This window comes from Megascapheus bottae, chromosome 7 (assembly GCF_031878675.1).
Source record: "Megascapheus bottae isolate mThoBot1 chromosome 7, mThoBot2.hap1, whole genome shotgun sequence".
NCBI lineage: Eukaryota > Metazoa > Chordata > Mammalia > Rodentia > Geomyidae > Megascapheus > Megascapheus bottae.
The window spans coordinates 46,006,565-46,022,154 of record NC_143515.1 but is presented as its reverse complement, the minus strand read 5'-3'; the positions used below and the strand labels follow the sequence as shown (position 1 = coordinate 46,022,154).

Below are 15,590 nucleotides of genomic sequence, written 5' to 3'. Positions count from 1 at the left end.
CTGGTGGTTAATTGTAGATAACAATTTTATGGCCTTTTTTGCCTAGGCTAGCTTTGTACTGCAATCCTCAGATCTCATTTTCCTGAGTAGCTCAGATTATAAGTCTAAGCTTTTATTTAATGAGATCTACTTCACTAGTAAATTGGGAAACACAAATTAAAGCGCCATTTTGTTCCTGTAAGATTCGCAAAATTAAATAATATTGTAAGAAAGAGAGGTATAAAAAGCATAACACTATACATAAATTAATGGATTTTGATGTTGGTAAACAATGATATTATCTTGAAATAAACAATATAGTTTATATGATAAAACCTTTGCACCTATCATATAATTAAACAATTGTAGCTTTTTATACATATTACCTGTGTTTGTCCCCTTTGAAATAATGCTGATCCATGAAGAATTTTAAACATATCTACCTCACAACTTATATTCCTAAGTGAAGTCAAATCTCGTCCATCACACCTATAATAATAAAGGAAAAAAGTGGTCAAGCCATGTTAGAATTCAGAAACATCATGTATCTCTTTACCTTTACTAAGAAGTTCCTTTAATCCCACTTTTATATCTTAATGCCTTTTAGAACTTAAAAAAAAAACAAACAAACCTGATATAGCCCACACATGGTGGCTCACGCCTGTAATCTTAGCTACTTAGGAGTCTGAGATCTGAGGATTGCAGTTCAAAGCCAGGAGACTCTTACCTCCAATTAACCACTAGAAAAACCAGAAGTGACACTGTGGATCAAGGGTTAAGGCGGTATCCTTGAGCTGGAGAGCTCAGGGACAGTGCCCAGACCCAGAGTCAAGCCCCACAACTCACAAAACAACAACAACAACAACAACAACAACAAAAACCCAAAACAATATATAGGCCATAACATAGGAACCACTGAATCAGAGTAGCTGGTGTCGTTAACATCTCTGCAGGTAATTTTGATGTGTAGTTGATGGCTATAAGTCATGATTCTATACACAAGGCCCAAGAAAGAAACTTAAAGCCATATAATCCACATATTCTTTCTTCAGTAAGTATCCATTTATCAAATAATTACTCACTTTTCACTTTAAAACCATTTTCTTCCCCTTGAGCAAGCTGTCACTTTGCAAAGACAGTTCAAATTTCAAGTCTACCAAAAAAATAACCTTTACCTTTTGTATTCATTCAAAATAATATTTCTAAAAATGTCCTTTGCAACAACATTGAACGATTCCATTATTTCACATGGGTCAACTTCTGGAAATTTTTCTAGAGAAAAAGACAGAGCAAAATGAAGGATTTTTTTTTTTTCTTTGTGAAAGACAGGATTTCCCCAAAGTACACAGGATCAAATCAGCATTACTATAGGAGTAAATTAAGGGAGTTGACTCTGAACATATAGTCCTCACACAAATCAAGCAGATTAATGAAATGTTCTTAAACAAGTAAGACAAGTCAAATATTCAATATGTTAAGTTATTACTGGGAATTTAGTTTGCCTTATATCAGAATAAGAATGCTTTGTAGTGAGACAAATTCTAGTCAACCATACTATGAAACACTTTTACTGATAATTTTAAGAGCTATTACTCTTTTTGCCTTGAGAACTGCTATTCAAATCTGCAAACTGGGGAAACTGTTTTTCTTTTCTTTTTTTTAAACATGTATTTCAAATCTCTACCAAATGATTTTAAGCTAATATTTATGAAATACTTTCAGGAGCTAGACACTTTACAGGCTTATTTCTGAATACCTTTGATCTTTATAAAAATTTTTGAGGGGGCTGAGAGTTTGGCCTAGTGGTAGAGTGCTTGCCTGACATGCATGAAGACCTGGATTCGACTCCTCGGTACCACATACATAGAAAAAAGCCGGAAGTGATGCTGAGGCTCAAGTGGTAGAGTGCCTTGAGAAAGTCCAAGGACAGTGCTCAAGCCCTGAGCACAAGCCCAGGACTGGCTTTAAAGGCTTGTGCTTCTTAAAAGTAACCTTATTCTACCAAATTGGTTAATTTATGCCAAGTTTAAGTGTATTCTCTCAAGTGTTTTATGGTAACCTGAACATAAGAAATGGCCTCTGGTAATGTATGAGTATCACAAACAAGATAAACCTGAGGTGCAATGGGACCAATGGATTTTCCTAGAGGCTTTACTATTGAAATAAAATTTTGTTTTCAACTTAAAAAAAAAATTAAACCAACAAAAAATAATTCACCTTTTAGTTGTTCCTCTGTATCTAATCTTATCTTGTTAACAGCTTCATCTCTAGAGATCTAAAACAAAATGAAGGCTTAGTTAATATATATACATATAGATGACGATTCATCTTCCGAATTATTTTATTTAACCAATTGTATAAATACTTCAAACATTCTCTAAAAGATAAAAGGATATCTGTCTAATTTACTCAAATATGTATTTGAACATTTCCTTAAAACTAAGTCTCAGTGCTGGTTGCTGGTGGCTCACATCTATAATTCTAGCTACTCAGGAGGCTGAGATATGAAAATCATGGTTCAAAGCCAGCCCAGGCAGGAAAGTTTGTGAGACTCTTACCTCCAACTAACCACCAGAAAACTGGAAGTGAACTAAATATATAAATGCTTCAATAGTTCCAGATGAATGAATGCTGATTCTAAAGGTTTATAACTGAGGATCACAGTTTGAAGTCAGCCATAGCAGGAAAGTCTGTTAGACTCTTGTCTCCAAGTAACCCCCCAAAAACAGGAGAAGCTATGGCTCTAGTGGTAGAATGTTAGCCTTGAGTAAAAAAGCTCAGGGACAAGAAAGAGGCCCTGAGTTGAAGCCCCAGAACAAACACACATGCCAAAATAAATGAGAAATAAAAACTAATATTACTTTAGTTAACCAAAAAATAACAGAGAAGCAAACAAGAAAGTGTTTAGGTTAAATTCTTACTCCCTTCCCCGCACACCACTCCAACCTCTAGGTACTGGGGATTTAATTAGGATCTTGTACAAACTAGACAAGTATTCTACCACTGAGCTACATCCTAATCCTGTTTAGAGATTAATATAAAAAAAAGGCTAATATTCACATACAAAATTCCACTAGTAATGATAAAAAAGTAATTCTGGGACAAATATGTAAGATAATCTTTAGGTATACCTTACCTTATCATGTTCATAATCTGTAAAAACTGCATATAGTTTCTCCTTAGTGAGTCTATTTTAAGTACAAATAGTGTTAGCAAATTAATACTTGAAACATGACAGTTTTTATTGCAAACAAGACAAATATTCAATAGTAATGATATATAAATTGCATAAGCATTTCATAAAGCATAACATATATGCTGTTCTTTATCACTATTAATCTTTTACTACTTGTAATGTAGTACACAAATTTATTTACTTTATACACATGATACTGTGGCTTTCCTTTTTCTTATTCGCTTAACTCTCACTTAGATTCACGCTATTAATCAGTTCTTGCCTATGTGCTAGGCACTGTTCTAATCACTAAGAATTTAGTCATGGTTATATTTAATTTCTTTTTGAGAAATTCAAGTGTCTCCTTAGATACGCAAATATCTTAATGCTTTATTTTTCTATAAGATACAGAAATGATCTAAATTATGACCAGTAATTACCTACCCCTTTCATCTGAGTTTCACAATTATGCTGTGAACGAGGGGCCTGGGTTGGTTTATCCTTTTTTAGTCATATTTATGATGGATTTATTGCATATGTATGATAACAATTTAAAACAATGCCAACTATGAAATATTACATGGGCAGTTGTCCCATGAATCTTACTTGTAAGCATGCTTTACAATCTCTTGTGAAGGGATAGACAACTTCTGAGGTGTCCTCTTGGTAACGCCAACGGCTTTCACCAACTGCTGGATGCCCTGGATTATTTGTTGGGTGTATTTCACTCCCACCTTGATAGCATGGCAAAAATCCTGCTGTAAGATGTTTTCAGCAGAGGCTTCCAACATGACTAAAAAAAACATTTCAGTTAAGTACCAAGTTTGTTTTGTAGTGATATATCTACCAGTATCATTCATTTCAATTTGAAAACTTTGATGTTCATCTTCAAAGAACTAGAACAATGTAACTTTAAGTATAAAATTACAGTTGCACATCTGTTTTCAAGATGCTAAAATATAACATGGCATCAACGGGTACTCATGGCTTCCTTAAATCTTAGTAAAATACCATCTCTACAGTGATATTTTCCCACAGTATAGTCAGAGACAGAACTTTTTTTTTTTTACTGCATTTACAATCAAAAGTGTCATCATTTTGCAAATCATGTGCCATAGGTTCTACCATAGGAGATGATTAAAGTGGCAGAAGCAAGTATCAAAACCCAGATATTGTAAATGATAAAGCTTGTCTCCCTCCTATTAATGGAACAATATCATGATTTTCTTCTCTACAATGATGGCATTTTTAGAGTTAATGAAAGTTTGTTTTTTTCTACTTCATTATAGTTTCCGACTTACTAAAAAGAAGTCATCTTATAATCAGAGGAGATCAAGCGAGACTAACTACAGTGATTAATCAGATAGAATATTTAAATAAATAACACAATGTATATCTCAAAATTAAGCATTATTATATAATTTTAAGCATTACCTGTTAGGAAGGCACTGCCAAAGCATGAGACAAAGTAAAGCAAACATCTTTAAAGCAAAAACCCCAAATATATATTTAAGTGCATTTTTAAAGAAGCCAGAACTTTCATGTGAACTATGGAATAGATGTGATATTTAAATTACTTACCAATCTGACTTTTAGGTGCTCCAGTAACCACTAAATTCAAAGTACTAGAAGACATTTCTTTTCTTGTTGGGTTAACGACACATTCTCCATCAATCAATCCTATTCTTACAGCCCCTACAATATATTTGAGAAGCACTTCTTGACAACCTGGACCCACAAAACTAAACCAGCCCTTCTCATTTTCTTAGCAAAAGTGTTATACCCTTATAACACTTTTGTAAATAAACACCTGACTCATGCCCTAACAATGCTGAAAGCAAAAACTATCTCTTTAATCTCAGAATTGCTAACATGTAGTTTACCATTATTTCTCCAGAATTTAGCCATATATGTAGTTAGCATTTTGGATATTGGATAATTGTTTCCTTGATGAATTCCTTATATACTGTGTGAATACAACATGTTTGTAGGTACAAACATATATTTATTTTATCATAAAGGAGTGTATACTCTAATTGTTTCCCAGTACAAAATAAAGAACCAAAGTATCTAAGAATAGAATCCAAACATATTAAGACAAAACCCAAGGCAAAGATGAAAACATTTAAAAGACCTGCAAAGGATGTTAGAATGCCATCTAATTCAGCTCCCTAAAGCCTGATCAAATATATCTGTGTCCTTGTTATAGCATGCTCATTATTTTTATTAAGAACCTAATACTAGTTTTAATTTTCAAATTAACTTACCAATGGGCCCATTCCATGGAATATCTGATAATGAGAGGGCTACAGAAGCTTTAGAAAAAGGGGGGGAAAGGGAAAGTACTGAATTAAAATATTTCATTGCTTCTAGAAAAATTAACAGTAGTAATTTTAATCTTGATATTCATACTTACCTCCATTAATTGCTAGGACATCAGGTTCATTAATACCATCTATTGCTAACAAATTACAAAGGACCTAGTAAAAGGAAAAAAAAATGAAAGCACTTAAAAGAATCTACTTTAGGGCCGGGAGTGGTAGAGTGATTGTTTTGTCTAGCTTGCACGAAGACCCGGGTTTGATTCTTCAGTACCACGTACATAGAAAAAAAGCCAGAAATGGTGCTGTGGCTCAAGTGGTAGAGCCCTAGCCTTGAGAAAGCCCAAGGACAGTGCCCAGGCCCTGAGTTCAAGGCCCAGGACTGGCAAAAAAAAAAAAAAAAGAAAGAAAGAAAGAATACTTTATTTGGGAGGATTATCATTTAGGTTAACGTTGTGCCCTAAAATATAGGAAAACTGTATGGTTAGTAGCTAACCCCTTTGATCTGGGTTATCATTTAATGTCCTCAAAGTTTCTAGATTAATTTCAAAAATTAATATAGGAGATCTGAACTCAATGTTTCATGCTTACTAGGCAAGTACTCCACCACTTGAGCTATGCCCCAGTCCTTTTCTGTTTATTTTTCAGATAGAATCTCAAGTTTTGGTTCATGCTGGCTATTTTGATCTTGATTTCTGCCTTCATATACCTTGGATTTTAGGTATAAACCATTGCATCCAAGGAAGTTCTCTTGTCTCTTATTTTTATGAGAAATAAAAAAAATATGGGTATAAAAAAAACATTTGCTACAATTCTAGGCAGTGACAAGTATTCAATAAATGTTAGGAACATTTTCTATTATCCATTTATAAGTAAACATGAAACTAGTGAATTACTTTATACTACTACTACTACTACTTACTACTACTACTACTTCATACTACAATTGTGAATGATGTGCTTATGTTTTGAATTTTTGTTTTTCATTTTGCTAGTACTGGGACTTGAACTCAGTGCCTCATGCTTGCCAGACAGGTGCTTTTATTGCTAAGCCATTCCTCTAGCCCTGTTTTGTTTTTTTTCCAAAGTGAGATAGGTCTCATTTTGGGCCTAGGCATGTGCCTGGTCATGATCTCCCTATGTTAGGTTTCCTAAAATAGGATAACAGGACTGGGTCAGTGTGTCCAATCTTTTCTGCCTGTGACAACCTTGAACTTCAATCTTTCCAATCTCAGCTTTTCAGTAGTTAAAATTGCAAAAGGGATCACCATTGCTTGCCCCTATGTTATATACTTAAAAGTATACTTTCCTTGAGGTTGTACCATCCTTGTAAAGATATACTTATAGGCATATTTATTGCAAATACATAAAATTGTTATTTAAATTATTTAATCATATGAATCATTCTACTGAAAGGACTCAGAAAGTATTAAATCTAATTGAGAGGCTTGAGGATCCAGTAAAAAAGACAGATAATGAAAATTGTTTGTGTTGACTGATCTAGTCTTTATTCATACAAGGTCCTGCCATCTGATCTGATCCTCAATCAAACACACTGACCTTTCAAATTCACCCATTTCTTTACTACCTCAAGGTTTTATCATTTCACATTCTACCTATATGGAATGTGGGATGCTTCCAACAATCTTGGTTAGTTTATATCTACTGAGTGTCAGATCAAATTGGCATGGATCAATGTCAGCTTTTTAAAATTACTGCCTTTTATAAATGACTTAAAGTAAAATGTAATAGCATCACACAGTTATTTACAATGTTTGGCCTAGAAAGAATTATAGAGATTAAGTAAATTATTATCTGTAAACAAAGTAGAACTTACCTGGGTATCATAAAAATAGCCAGCTGGAAAAAGAGGTCTAATTGAACGATCTGTTAAAGAAAGAAAAATATACTATACAATTCTGACAGACTGGATTTAGAGTTGAGAACACTTAATAAAACTAGTAGTTCAGTATATCAAAAGACCAAACAAACAAACAGAAACCTTGGACTGATCTGACCAAAAATGACATGGCTGGAGCCAGGAATTTGGTCTAGTGGTAGAGTGCTTGCCTAGCATGCACTGGTTTGATCCTTGGTACCACATATATAGAAAAACTGGAAATGGTTCTGTGGCTCAAGTGGTAGAGCTCTAGCCTTGAGAAAGCCCAAGAACAGTGCTTGGGCCCTGAATTCAAGCCCAATGTGTGGTAAAGAAAAAAAAAAAGAATGACATGGGTAAGTATCAAAGTTTCAATTAATACAGATCATGACTTAATATCAAAGCAGAGGAAAGAGACTTAGGACTAACAGTAGACCTAAAGAAACTGCTTGCTTGGTATTTTGTTTCTGACGAATACATACAAATATACACAAATTACCCATTTCTTGGTAAAAGAGATACAAACTACAAATAGTCCCACAATATTTATGAATGCCAAAGATTTGGAAAAGTAGCCAGGTGTGTTAGCTAAGCCCATAATCCTAGCTACTTGGGAGGTGGAGATTACAGATCAAGGCTTGAGGTCAGCCTGGACATAAAAGTTCAACAGAATTCATTTCAACTAATAGCCGAGTGCAGTTGTATGTGCTCCTGTTATCTTCAGCCACACAGTAAAGCACAAGTAGAAGGATCACAGCCCAGGCTGATCTGGGCAGAAAGTGATACCCTACCTAGAATATAACCAATAGAAAAAAGAGGCTAGAGGTATGGCCCAAGTGGTAGGGCATTTGCCTAGCAAGCACCAAGATCCTGAGTTCAATTCCTACGAGTTCCAGAAAAAGGAAAAAAAAAAGATTTGGAAGATTACTAGGCTATTGATAACCTGGTAGAACAGACAGCTTGTTTAGTTAAGGTCTATTTTTTTTTTTTTAGTATTTTTTTTTTATTGTAATTAGTAAAAGGGTTACATGATATTTGCCAGATAGAAGGTGCATTAATTCACATACATTGATACCCTTTCACATGTCTTGGTACCCGTTTCCCTCCCCCCTTAAGGTCTATTTTTAATCTCCATTACCAAACCATATCATGTGTCCCTCTCTCCCCTCCACAAGACTATTTTAACAGTTGATAGATACAATGTTTTTAGGTATTATGCTGAACATAAAAATGAAAATATTTAAGCATGAGCTGTGGAATTCATATCAACAGAGATTAATTCAGTCAAGATGTATTTACTGAATGTCTGTTCTACACTAGGTAGTATACCAGATACAGGAGATTTGGCAGTGAAGAAAGAAAAGTTTTTGGTCTCATGGATCCCAGCTTTGAGAGAGGGAACAGAGGAAATTAATGTCCAATGACATTCATGAAGTGAATGAAGATTTAAGAGACATTGCAGAACACAGGTGGTAAAGAAGAGATACTAACAATAGCACATTGGAAAAGATTAATACCTTTAAACTAATACCTTACCTATTACTCGACTTGTAAGAATTTCTTTATCAGAATATCCAAGCTCTCTTCTAAGGTAGTTTGTAGGAATTCTACCTGCTGCAGCAGCCTTCTGTCTGTAGTCAACCTGAAATAGCATTGAAAAAAAATGAAGTTTGTGTGATTTAGTAACAAACTATATCCCTAGACCTACTACACAAATAGTATTTTTCCTAATGTTGCTAATAACATCTTCTAGACTATGGGTAGAGGATAATTTATTTACTTTTAGCATTTTATATTGCTTGGAAGAAGGAGAGTTTGTAAAAACTCCCCCTGGAGTCTTGGAGCTTGAACTCAGGGCTTGGGTACTGTCCTTGGGCTTTCTCAAGGCTAAAGGTCTACCACTCAAGTCACAGCATCACTTCTGGCTTTTTGTGTGTATGTGGTACTGAGGAATCAAACCCATGGCTTTATGTATGCTAGGCAAGCATTCTACCACTAGGCCACTCTCTGGCCCTATAAAAACATTTTAATCAATTCATTTTTAAAAGCCTGTAATTATATAGCCAGACCTAGTCTCACTACTTCCCATATTAGCTTACTCTGGTCAAGTCCAACATTGCCTTTTTTGAATTAACTCTATTAGATCTAACTTCATATCGCTCTAAGAAAGAACTCATATAATCCTAACAAATTCTTCATTTAACATACAGTGATTCATACTGAAGAGAAACCCATGAAGGCATGAATTCATTGCTTATTCAACATCCAAGTAATTATATATTTCTTACTGACCCTGCTAATTTATATACCCGTAAATTTTAAAGTATGCTTACTATTAGCATGAAAAGTTTACATTCTTTTTTTTTTTTTTGCCAGTCCTGGTCTTGAGCTCAGGGCCTGAGCACTGTCCTTGGACTTTCTCAAGGCTAGAGCTCTACCACTTGAGCCTCAGCACCACTTCCAGCTTTTTCTATATATGTGGTACCAAGGAATCGAACCCGGGTCTTCATGCTTGCTAGGCAAGCACTTTAACCACTAGGCCAAGTTCCTGGCCCCAAGTTTACATTCTTTTAATGTCCCAGTAGCAAAGAATTCAGGAAGATACTTTTTTTGTACAAAGTTACCGTGCATTCATAAGACTAGACAAAAATATTATAAATTCTACATAAAAAGTATGGTACAGGTTCAGGTAAATCAGCAAATACTTACTACCAAAGGCATGAACTGGGAAGGTGAAGGTTTCGTTTTACTGACTGCTGTGACCATCACTGCAGTGTCACCTGACTTAAACATAAACAACCATATTAGTCAATATTTTTGACTTGCACATATAGTAGCAATTGAGTGAATTAATTCTCATGCTACTTAAGTTCAAGAAAAGGGATCTATTTCATGGGATTACAATGAAACTTAATACTTTACAAGTAGTCCAATCTTGATCCCTTTTCTATCTGGTCATGATTAATAGTTTTACAAAAGAAAAGGCTCACTGATAGCTAAGTCATACTAATGAATCAAGACATATTCTCTACATTAAAAAACAACAACAAAAAAAATCCCAAAGTAACTATATGTAACAGTACTGTGGCTGAACTCTGGACCTTTTGTTCTCACTCAGCTTTTTCACTCAAGGATGGTATTCTACCACTTGAGCTATGCCTCCAATTCTGGCTTTTTGCTGGTTATTTTGAGGTAAGAGTCTCATGGACTTTTCTGCCCCACCTGGCTTCAAACTACAATCTTCAGATCTCAGTTTTCTGAGTGGCAATGATTATAGACATGAGTAATTGCATTCAGCTTATTTTCTACTTCTAATAAAGAAATTTAGACTTTATATAATGAAAATTCCAAGTATTACTATGAAGAGAATAATGAAATCATTTTCTTTGGAAAAACACAACTGATTCTATTAACAGAATACAACAAAAGGCCAAGTTTGAAAGATCTTAAAGGTCGTTTAAGAATATCCAGATTTTAAACTAATGATTTGGCATGATTCTGATGCTAAAAATAATCTTAGTATCAGAATTAACACTACCACATTTCTAAATTATGTTATAAAGATACTTAGTACCAATTTCCACAATTTTTAAGATAAAAAATTTAAAACTTGGACTTTTAAAAAAAGTTTTAGAAAGGATTTATTTTAATGTAACAGGGGTAAAGTGGGGAGGAATATAACAGGGTTAAAGTAGAGAAAAGGTACATGAGAATTAGTTCCTCATCCCCATATAGTAAATGGGAGTTAAAGATTCTAAAACATGAGGAATTTCAATACCAAACTTTAGACACTATTACAGAGCAATAATTATCAAAACAGCTTGGTACTGGCAAAAGAACAGACCTGAAGACCAATGGAATAGAACTGAGGACCCAGATATTAAACCACAAACCTATGGCCACCTAATCTTTGACAAGGGAGCCAGAAAGATAGAATGGAAGAAAGATAGCCTCTTCAACAAGTTGTGCTGGCAGAACTGGTTAAGCATTTGCAGAAAACTAAAGTTGGATCCTTCTTTGTCACCCTGCACTAGAATTAACTGCAAATGGATCAAAGACCTCGAGGTAAGAGCTGACACACTGAAAACTTTACAAGAAGGAATAGGAGATACACTAGGCCACCTTGGCATAGGTTGAAACTTTGTTAATAAGGACCAAGAATCACAACAAATCAGAGAAAGGCTGGATAAGTGGGACTGCATTAAACTGCAGAGCTTTTGGATGGCAAAGGACATAGCTAGTAAATTAGTTAGGAAGCCTACAGAGTGGGAGAAGATCTTCACCAACCATACAACGGACAAAGGCCTCATATCTAAAATATATCAACAGCTCAAAAAATTGAATCACTCCAAAACTAGTCTCCAAAGAAACAACCATCCCATTAAAAGATGGGCCAAAGACTTAAAGGGAGTCTTCTCTGAAGAAGAAACAAAAATGGCCTATAGGCACATAAAGAAACGCTCAACATCTCTGGTCATAAAAGAAATGCAAATCAAAACAACTCTAAGATTCCACCTCACTCTAGTTAGAATGGCCAGGATCAGGAAAACTAATAACAATAGATGCTGGAGGGGATGTGGCCAGGAGGGATCACTACTACACTGTTGGTGGGAGTGCAAACTCATTCAACCACTATGGAAAGCAGTATGGCAGTGCCTCAAAAGGCTAAACATAGAGCTTCCCTATGACCCAGCAATTCCACTACTTGGCATTTACCCAACCATCCAGAAACTAGGGCATACTCAATCTACTAGCACATCAATGTTCATTGCAGCATTATTCACCATAGCAAAGATATGGAACCAACCTAGATGTCCCTCAGTTGATGAATGGATCCACAAGATGTGGTATTTGTACACAATGGAATTCTATGCAGCTGTCAGAAAGAATGACATCGCCCCATTTGTTAGGAAATGGAAAGACTTAGAAAAAATCATATTAAGTGAAGTAAGCCAGACTCAAAGGAACTTAGGCTCAATGGTTTCCCTCATTCATCATAACCTGTAGAAACCTTGGGCTCTACTAGCAGAGATTTGCAATAGAGCAAAAACTTGATACATAAGGCCATATAGTATGAAGCTAATTGAATGGACCTCTAGGATATTGAAACAAAAGCCATATAATGAATGATTGCTGTCCTTAATGTGCTATGTTATCTCATCTCTTTTGCTGTTCCTTTGTTATCTCATATTGACACAATATCTCACTTTGTTATCTGATATATTGGATACATTTGTATTTGGTTACTTGAAATTGGACAGGGAAGGGGGGGAAAACCAAGAGGGAGGTGGGGGGGAGGGTAATGGGACCAAGACATGTGGAAGGGTATCAATGTATGTGAATTAATGCACCTTCTATCTGGCAAATATCATGTTACCCTTTTATTAAATACAATAAAAAAAAGAAAAATATTAGATAAACTGAAAAAAAAAAGATTCTAAAACATGGACATTTTACCTGTACCACACCACAGCCATCTGCAAACCTTGCCAGTTTTCCTGAGGATAATTCTAATTTTCTGTTGATAAAAAAAAATTCAAAACAAAATGACATCAGTATAATTTTCAGATTAGTACACAACAAGCTAAGTTTTTTTTTTTTAATAAGAAACTAAAGGCTATCAAATCTTAGTAAAATATACAGGGAGAATTCATAAAAGTATAAGGTTAATTTAATTTTGCAGTTTAACAAGATAAAAACCAAGGTTCAAGAGTAATTTAGAGGAGATAGAAAACAAATTATTTCTTTTTTTCCATATATTTTTATTACAATTAATAGAAGGGTTACATTATATTCACCAGATAGACGGTGCATTATTGAAAAGAAATTATTTCTAAGGAGAAAGAAACTGCCTTCTGAAACATTAATTCCTGGCCAGGAGTGTGGCCTAGTGATATGGTAGAGATGCCTAGCATGCACAAGGTCTTGGGTTTGATTCCTTGGTACCACATGTTTATGTTTTTTCTGTTTAGAAAAAGCCAGACGCGATAGTGGTAGAGTACTAGCCTTGAGAAAGTACAAGGATAGTGCCCAGGCCCCAAGTTCAAGCCCTAGGACGGGCACAAAAACAAAACAAAACAAAAAATGAGACATTAATTCCCATTTACTGCCTCTGCTCAGTCTCTTTTCACTCCCTGCTTTGTTGGTTACTGTAGTCTTTTAGCACACAAACTGGATTATTTCTCCATTTAAAATCCTTTAAAATTTCCCTGTTGCTTTCAGGACAAAATATAAACTCCTAAATACTTCGGACACTTTCATTTTTGTCAATAGTGCCAAGTCAACTTAATGGTGAATGAATTATCTTCTCAATCAATGGTATTGGCATGACGGGGTATCCAGCTATACAAAAAATAACTGGGAGTTTTTCATGAAAAAATAAAAGCTCTAAATGAATCCTAGACCTAAAACTAGAAAGTCTGAGAAAAAGACAATAGCAAAAAAAATCTTAATAAACTTGGGTCCAACAATATCTTTTTAGCTGGGCACCAGTGACTCATGCCTGTAATCTTAGCTAATCAGGAGTGTGAGATCTGAAGATCGAGGTTCATAGCCAGCACAGGCCACTTAAGTCCATGAGACTCGTATTTCTAGTTAACCACCATATAAAAGTGCTAGGAGCGTCCCTATTAGTAGAGTGCTTGCCTAGCATGTACAAAACCTTGGGTTCGATGCCTCCATACCACATATACAGAAAAAGCTGGAAGTGGTGCTGTGGCTCAAGTGGTAGAGCTCGAGCTTTGAGAAAGCCAGGCCCTTAGTTCAAGCCCTAGGACTGGAAAAAAGAAAGGGTCACCAATTGAAAGCTGCAAGTAAACATTTTTTTTATTAAAGAATTTATTAACATTGATTTTTACATCATATTTCAAATGATGTATTTAACAAATGAGTATTAAAGAAGGGAATCTCTATATACAATCACTGGCACTTAGATTTTAGAACATAAGTAAAATTAGGCTGTGGGTTTGTAAATATATTTTTTGTGATCCTTCAGTACTGTATCTTTCCCAGAGTAATTTTTCCTAGGACTGAATATGTGCTTCATTCATCAGACATTTAGAAATATAAAATATGCATTAGTAGTTATTGAAACGATTTAGATTGAAGGTTTAAAAAAGTTAGTTTTTAAGGAAAAGTACAGGCTTTGTTAGAAACACCAATTCAGAATCTACCAAGTTCCACAGCACTAGCTTTGTTGGCTTTGAGAAAGTCACCTAACTTTTTCATGCGGCCTCTGCAGCCTTAACTAAAAAGTGAGAGTAATACAGTACCTTTACTACAGGCTAAAAAAGATACAGTGCAAAATATAACTGACATTCAACAAATTGACATTTCCCTTCCCTTCCTAATCAGGCTCAGACTGGCCGCACTAAGGGTGATTTCAGGGACTGAGGTCGTGCGCACTCGGGGTGGAAAGATTCCCGCTGCGGTGCCTACGGGTAAAGAGAAAGGATGTCTGCGGGACAGACCAGCTCAGGTGGAGAGCGGAAGCTCGGAGCAGAGGAAGAGGCAGGTTCAAGAAGCAAAGGGCACCAGACAGGGTGGGAAGGGAGTAAGCTGGAGGAGGTCGACTCCAACCCGGAAAAGGGGATTTGGAATTTAGGTTAGAGGGGCAGGCTGTGGATTTAACCCAGGGAGATTAAGGTACCCGGGCGGCCAGATCACAGTGCAAAGACAGGGAGAACACAGCACGCTCTTTCTTACCTGTTGCCTAAGTCCACAGACACGGCTCGGGACCCTGTGTTAGCCGACAGAGCTCGCACATGCAAATAGTTGAGTGCCCGATTCCTCCTGGGCAGACGGAGCCCGTCTGCTAGAGGCCGGAGCCGGAGGCATGAGCGGCACTGCCTGCAGGCCGCCATGTCCCTGTGCACGCGATCAGCCCGGGCTGTTCCCTGATTGGCCGACTCCATAAACCCAGGGGCGGAGCCGGGTGCAGTTTCGTTTCCGCAATACAGCGGAACCTGGCCACCGCAGCCCTTTTCTACGAGGACCAGAGAGGGCCAAACTTACCAGAATGCGATGTGATTGCGCGGTGCCCTCTTTTTGACCTTTGCTTTTATGTGTCAATGAAAGGCAAGAAATAAATGATAGTGTGCGTGCGTGTGATAGTAGCAGAAAGTCTTAGAATAAGTTTAACTAGTAAATACAACACTAAGCAAATAAAGCAATAATAGAAGCCAAGACTTTTATTTATTTATTTATTTATTTATTTATTTTTTTGCCAGTCCTGGGC

The 15,590-nt window shown here is 36.0% G+C and overlaps 1 protein-coding gene and 1 long non-coding RNA gene across 2 annotated transcripts in view; one reads left to right on the top strand and one right to left on the bottom strand.

Moving 5' to 3' along the window:
* Nucleotides 1–8,983, top strand: part of LOC150060729 (uncharacterized) — a 31,918-nt gene extending 22,935 nt beyond the window's left edge. Inside the window, exon 4 of the long non-coding RNA XR_016536258.1 lies at nt 8,675–8,983. This is a non-coding gene — a long non-coding RNA (uncharacterized LOC150060729). The remainder of the gene's footprint in view (nt 1–8,674) is intronic.
* The window catches only part of Pnpt1 (polyribonucleotide nucleotidyltransferase 1), a 32,268-nt gene extending 17,051 nt beyond the window's left edge, over nt 1–15,217 (bottom strand). The window contains exons 1-13 of the mRNA XM_090336893.1: nt 15,059–15,217; nt 12,812–12,872; nt 10,064–10,138; nt 8,891–8,996; nt 7,313–7,362; nt 5,571–5,634; nt 5,422–5,469; nt 4,736–4,849; nt 3,761–3,947; nt 3,116–3,167; nt 2,197–2,254; nt 1,155–1,251; nt 366–468 (exon numbers count right to left, since the gene is read on the bottom strand). Coding sequence (XP_090193019.1) covers nt 366–468; nt 1,155–1,251; nt 2,197–2,254; nt 3,116–3,167; nt 3,761–3,947; nt 4,736–4,849; nt 5,422–5,469; nt 5,571–5,634; nt 7,313–7,362; nt 8,891–8,996; nt 10,064–10,138; nt 12,812–12,872; nt 15,059–15,216 — 1,173 coding nt within the window. The 5' untranslated portion in view covers nt 15,217. The remainder of the gene's footprint in view (nt 1–365; nt 469–1,154; nt 1,252–2,196; nt 2,255–3,115; nt 3,168–3,760; nt 3,948–4,735; nt 4,850–5,421; nt 5,470–5,570; nt 5,635–7,312; nt 7,363–8,890; nt 8,997–10,063; nt 10,139–12,811; nt 12,873–15,058) is intronic.
* Between the last annotated feature and the right edge of the window lie 373 nt (nt 15,218–15,590).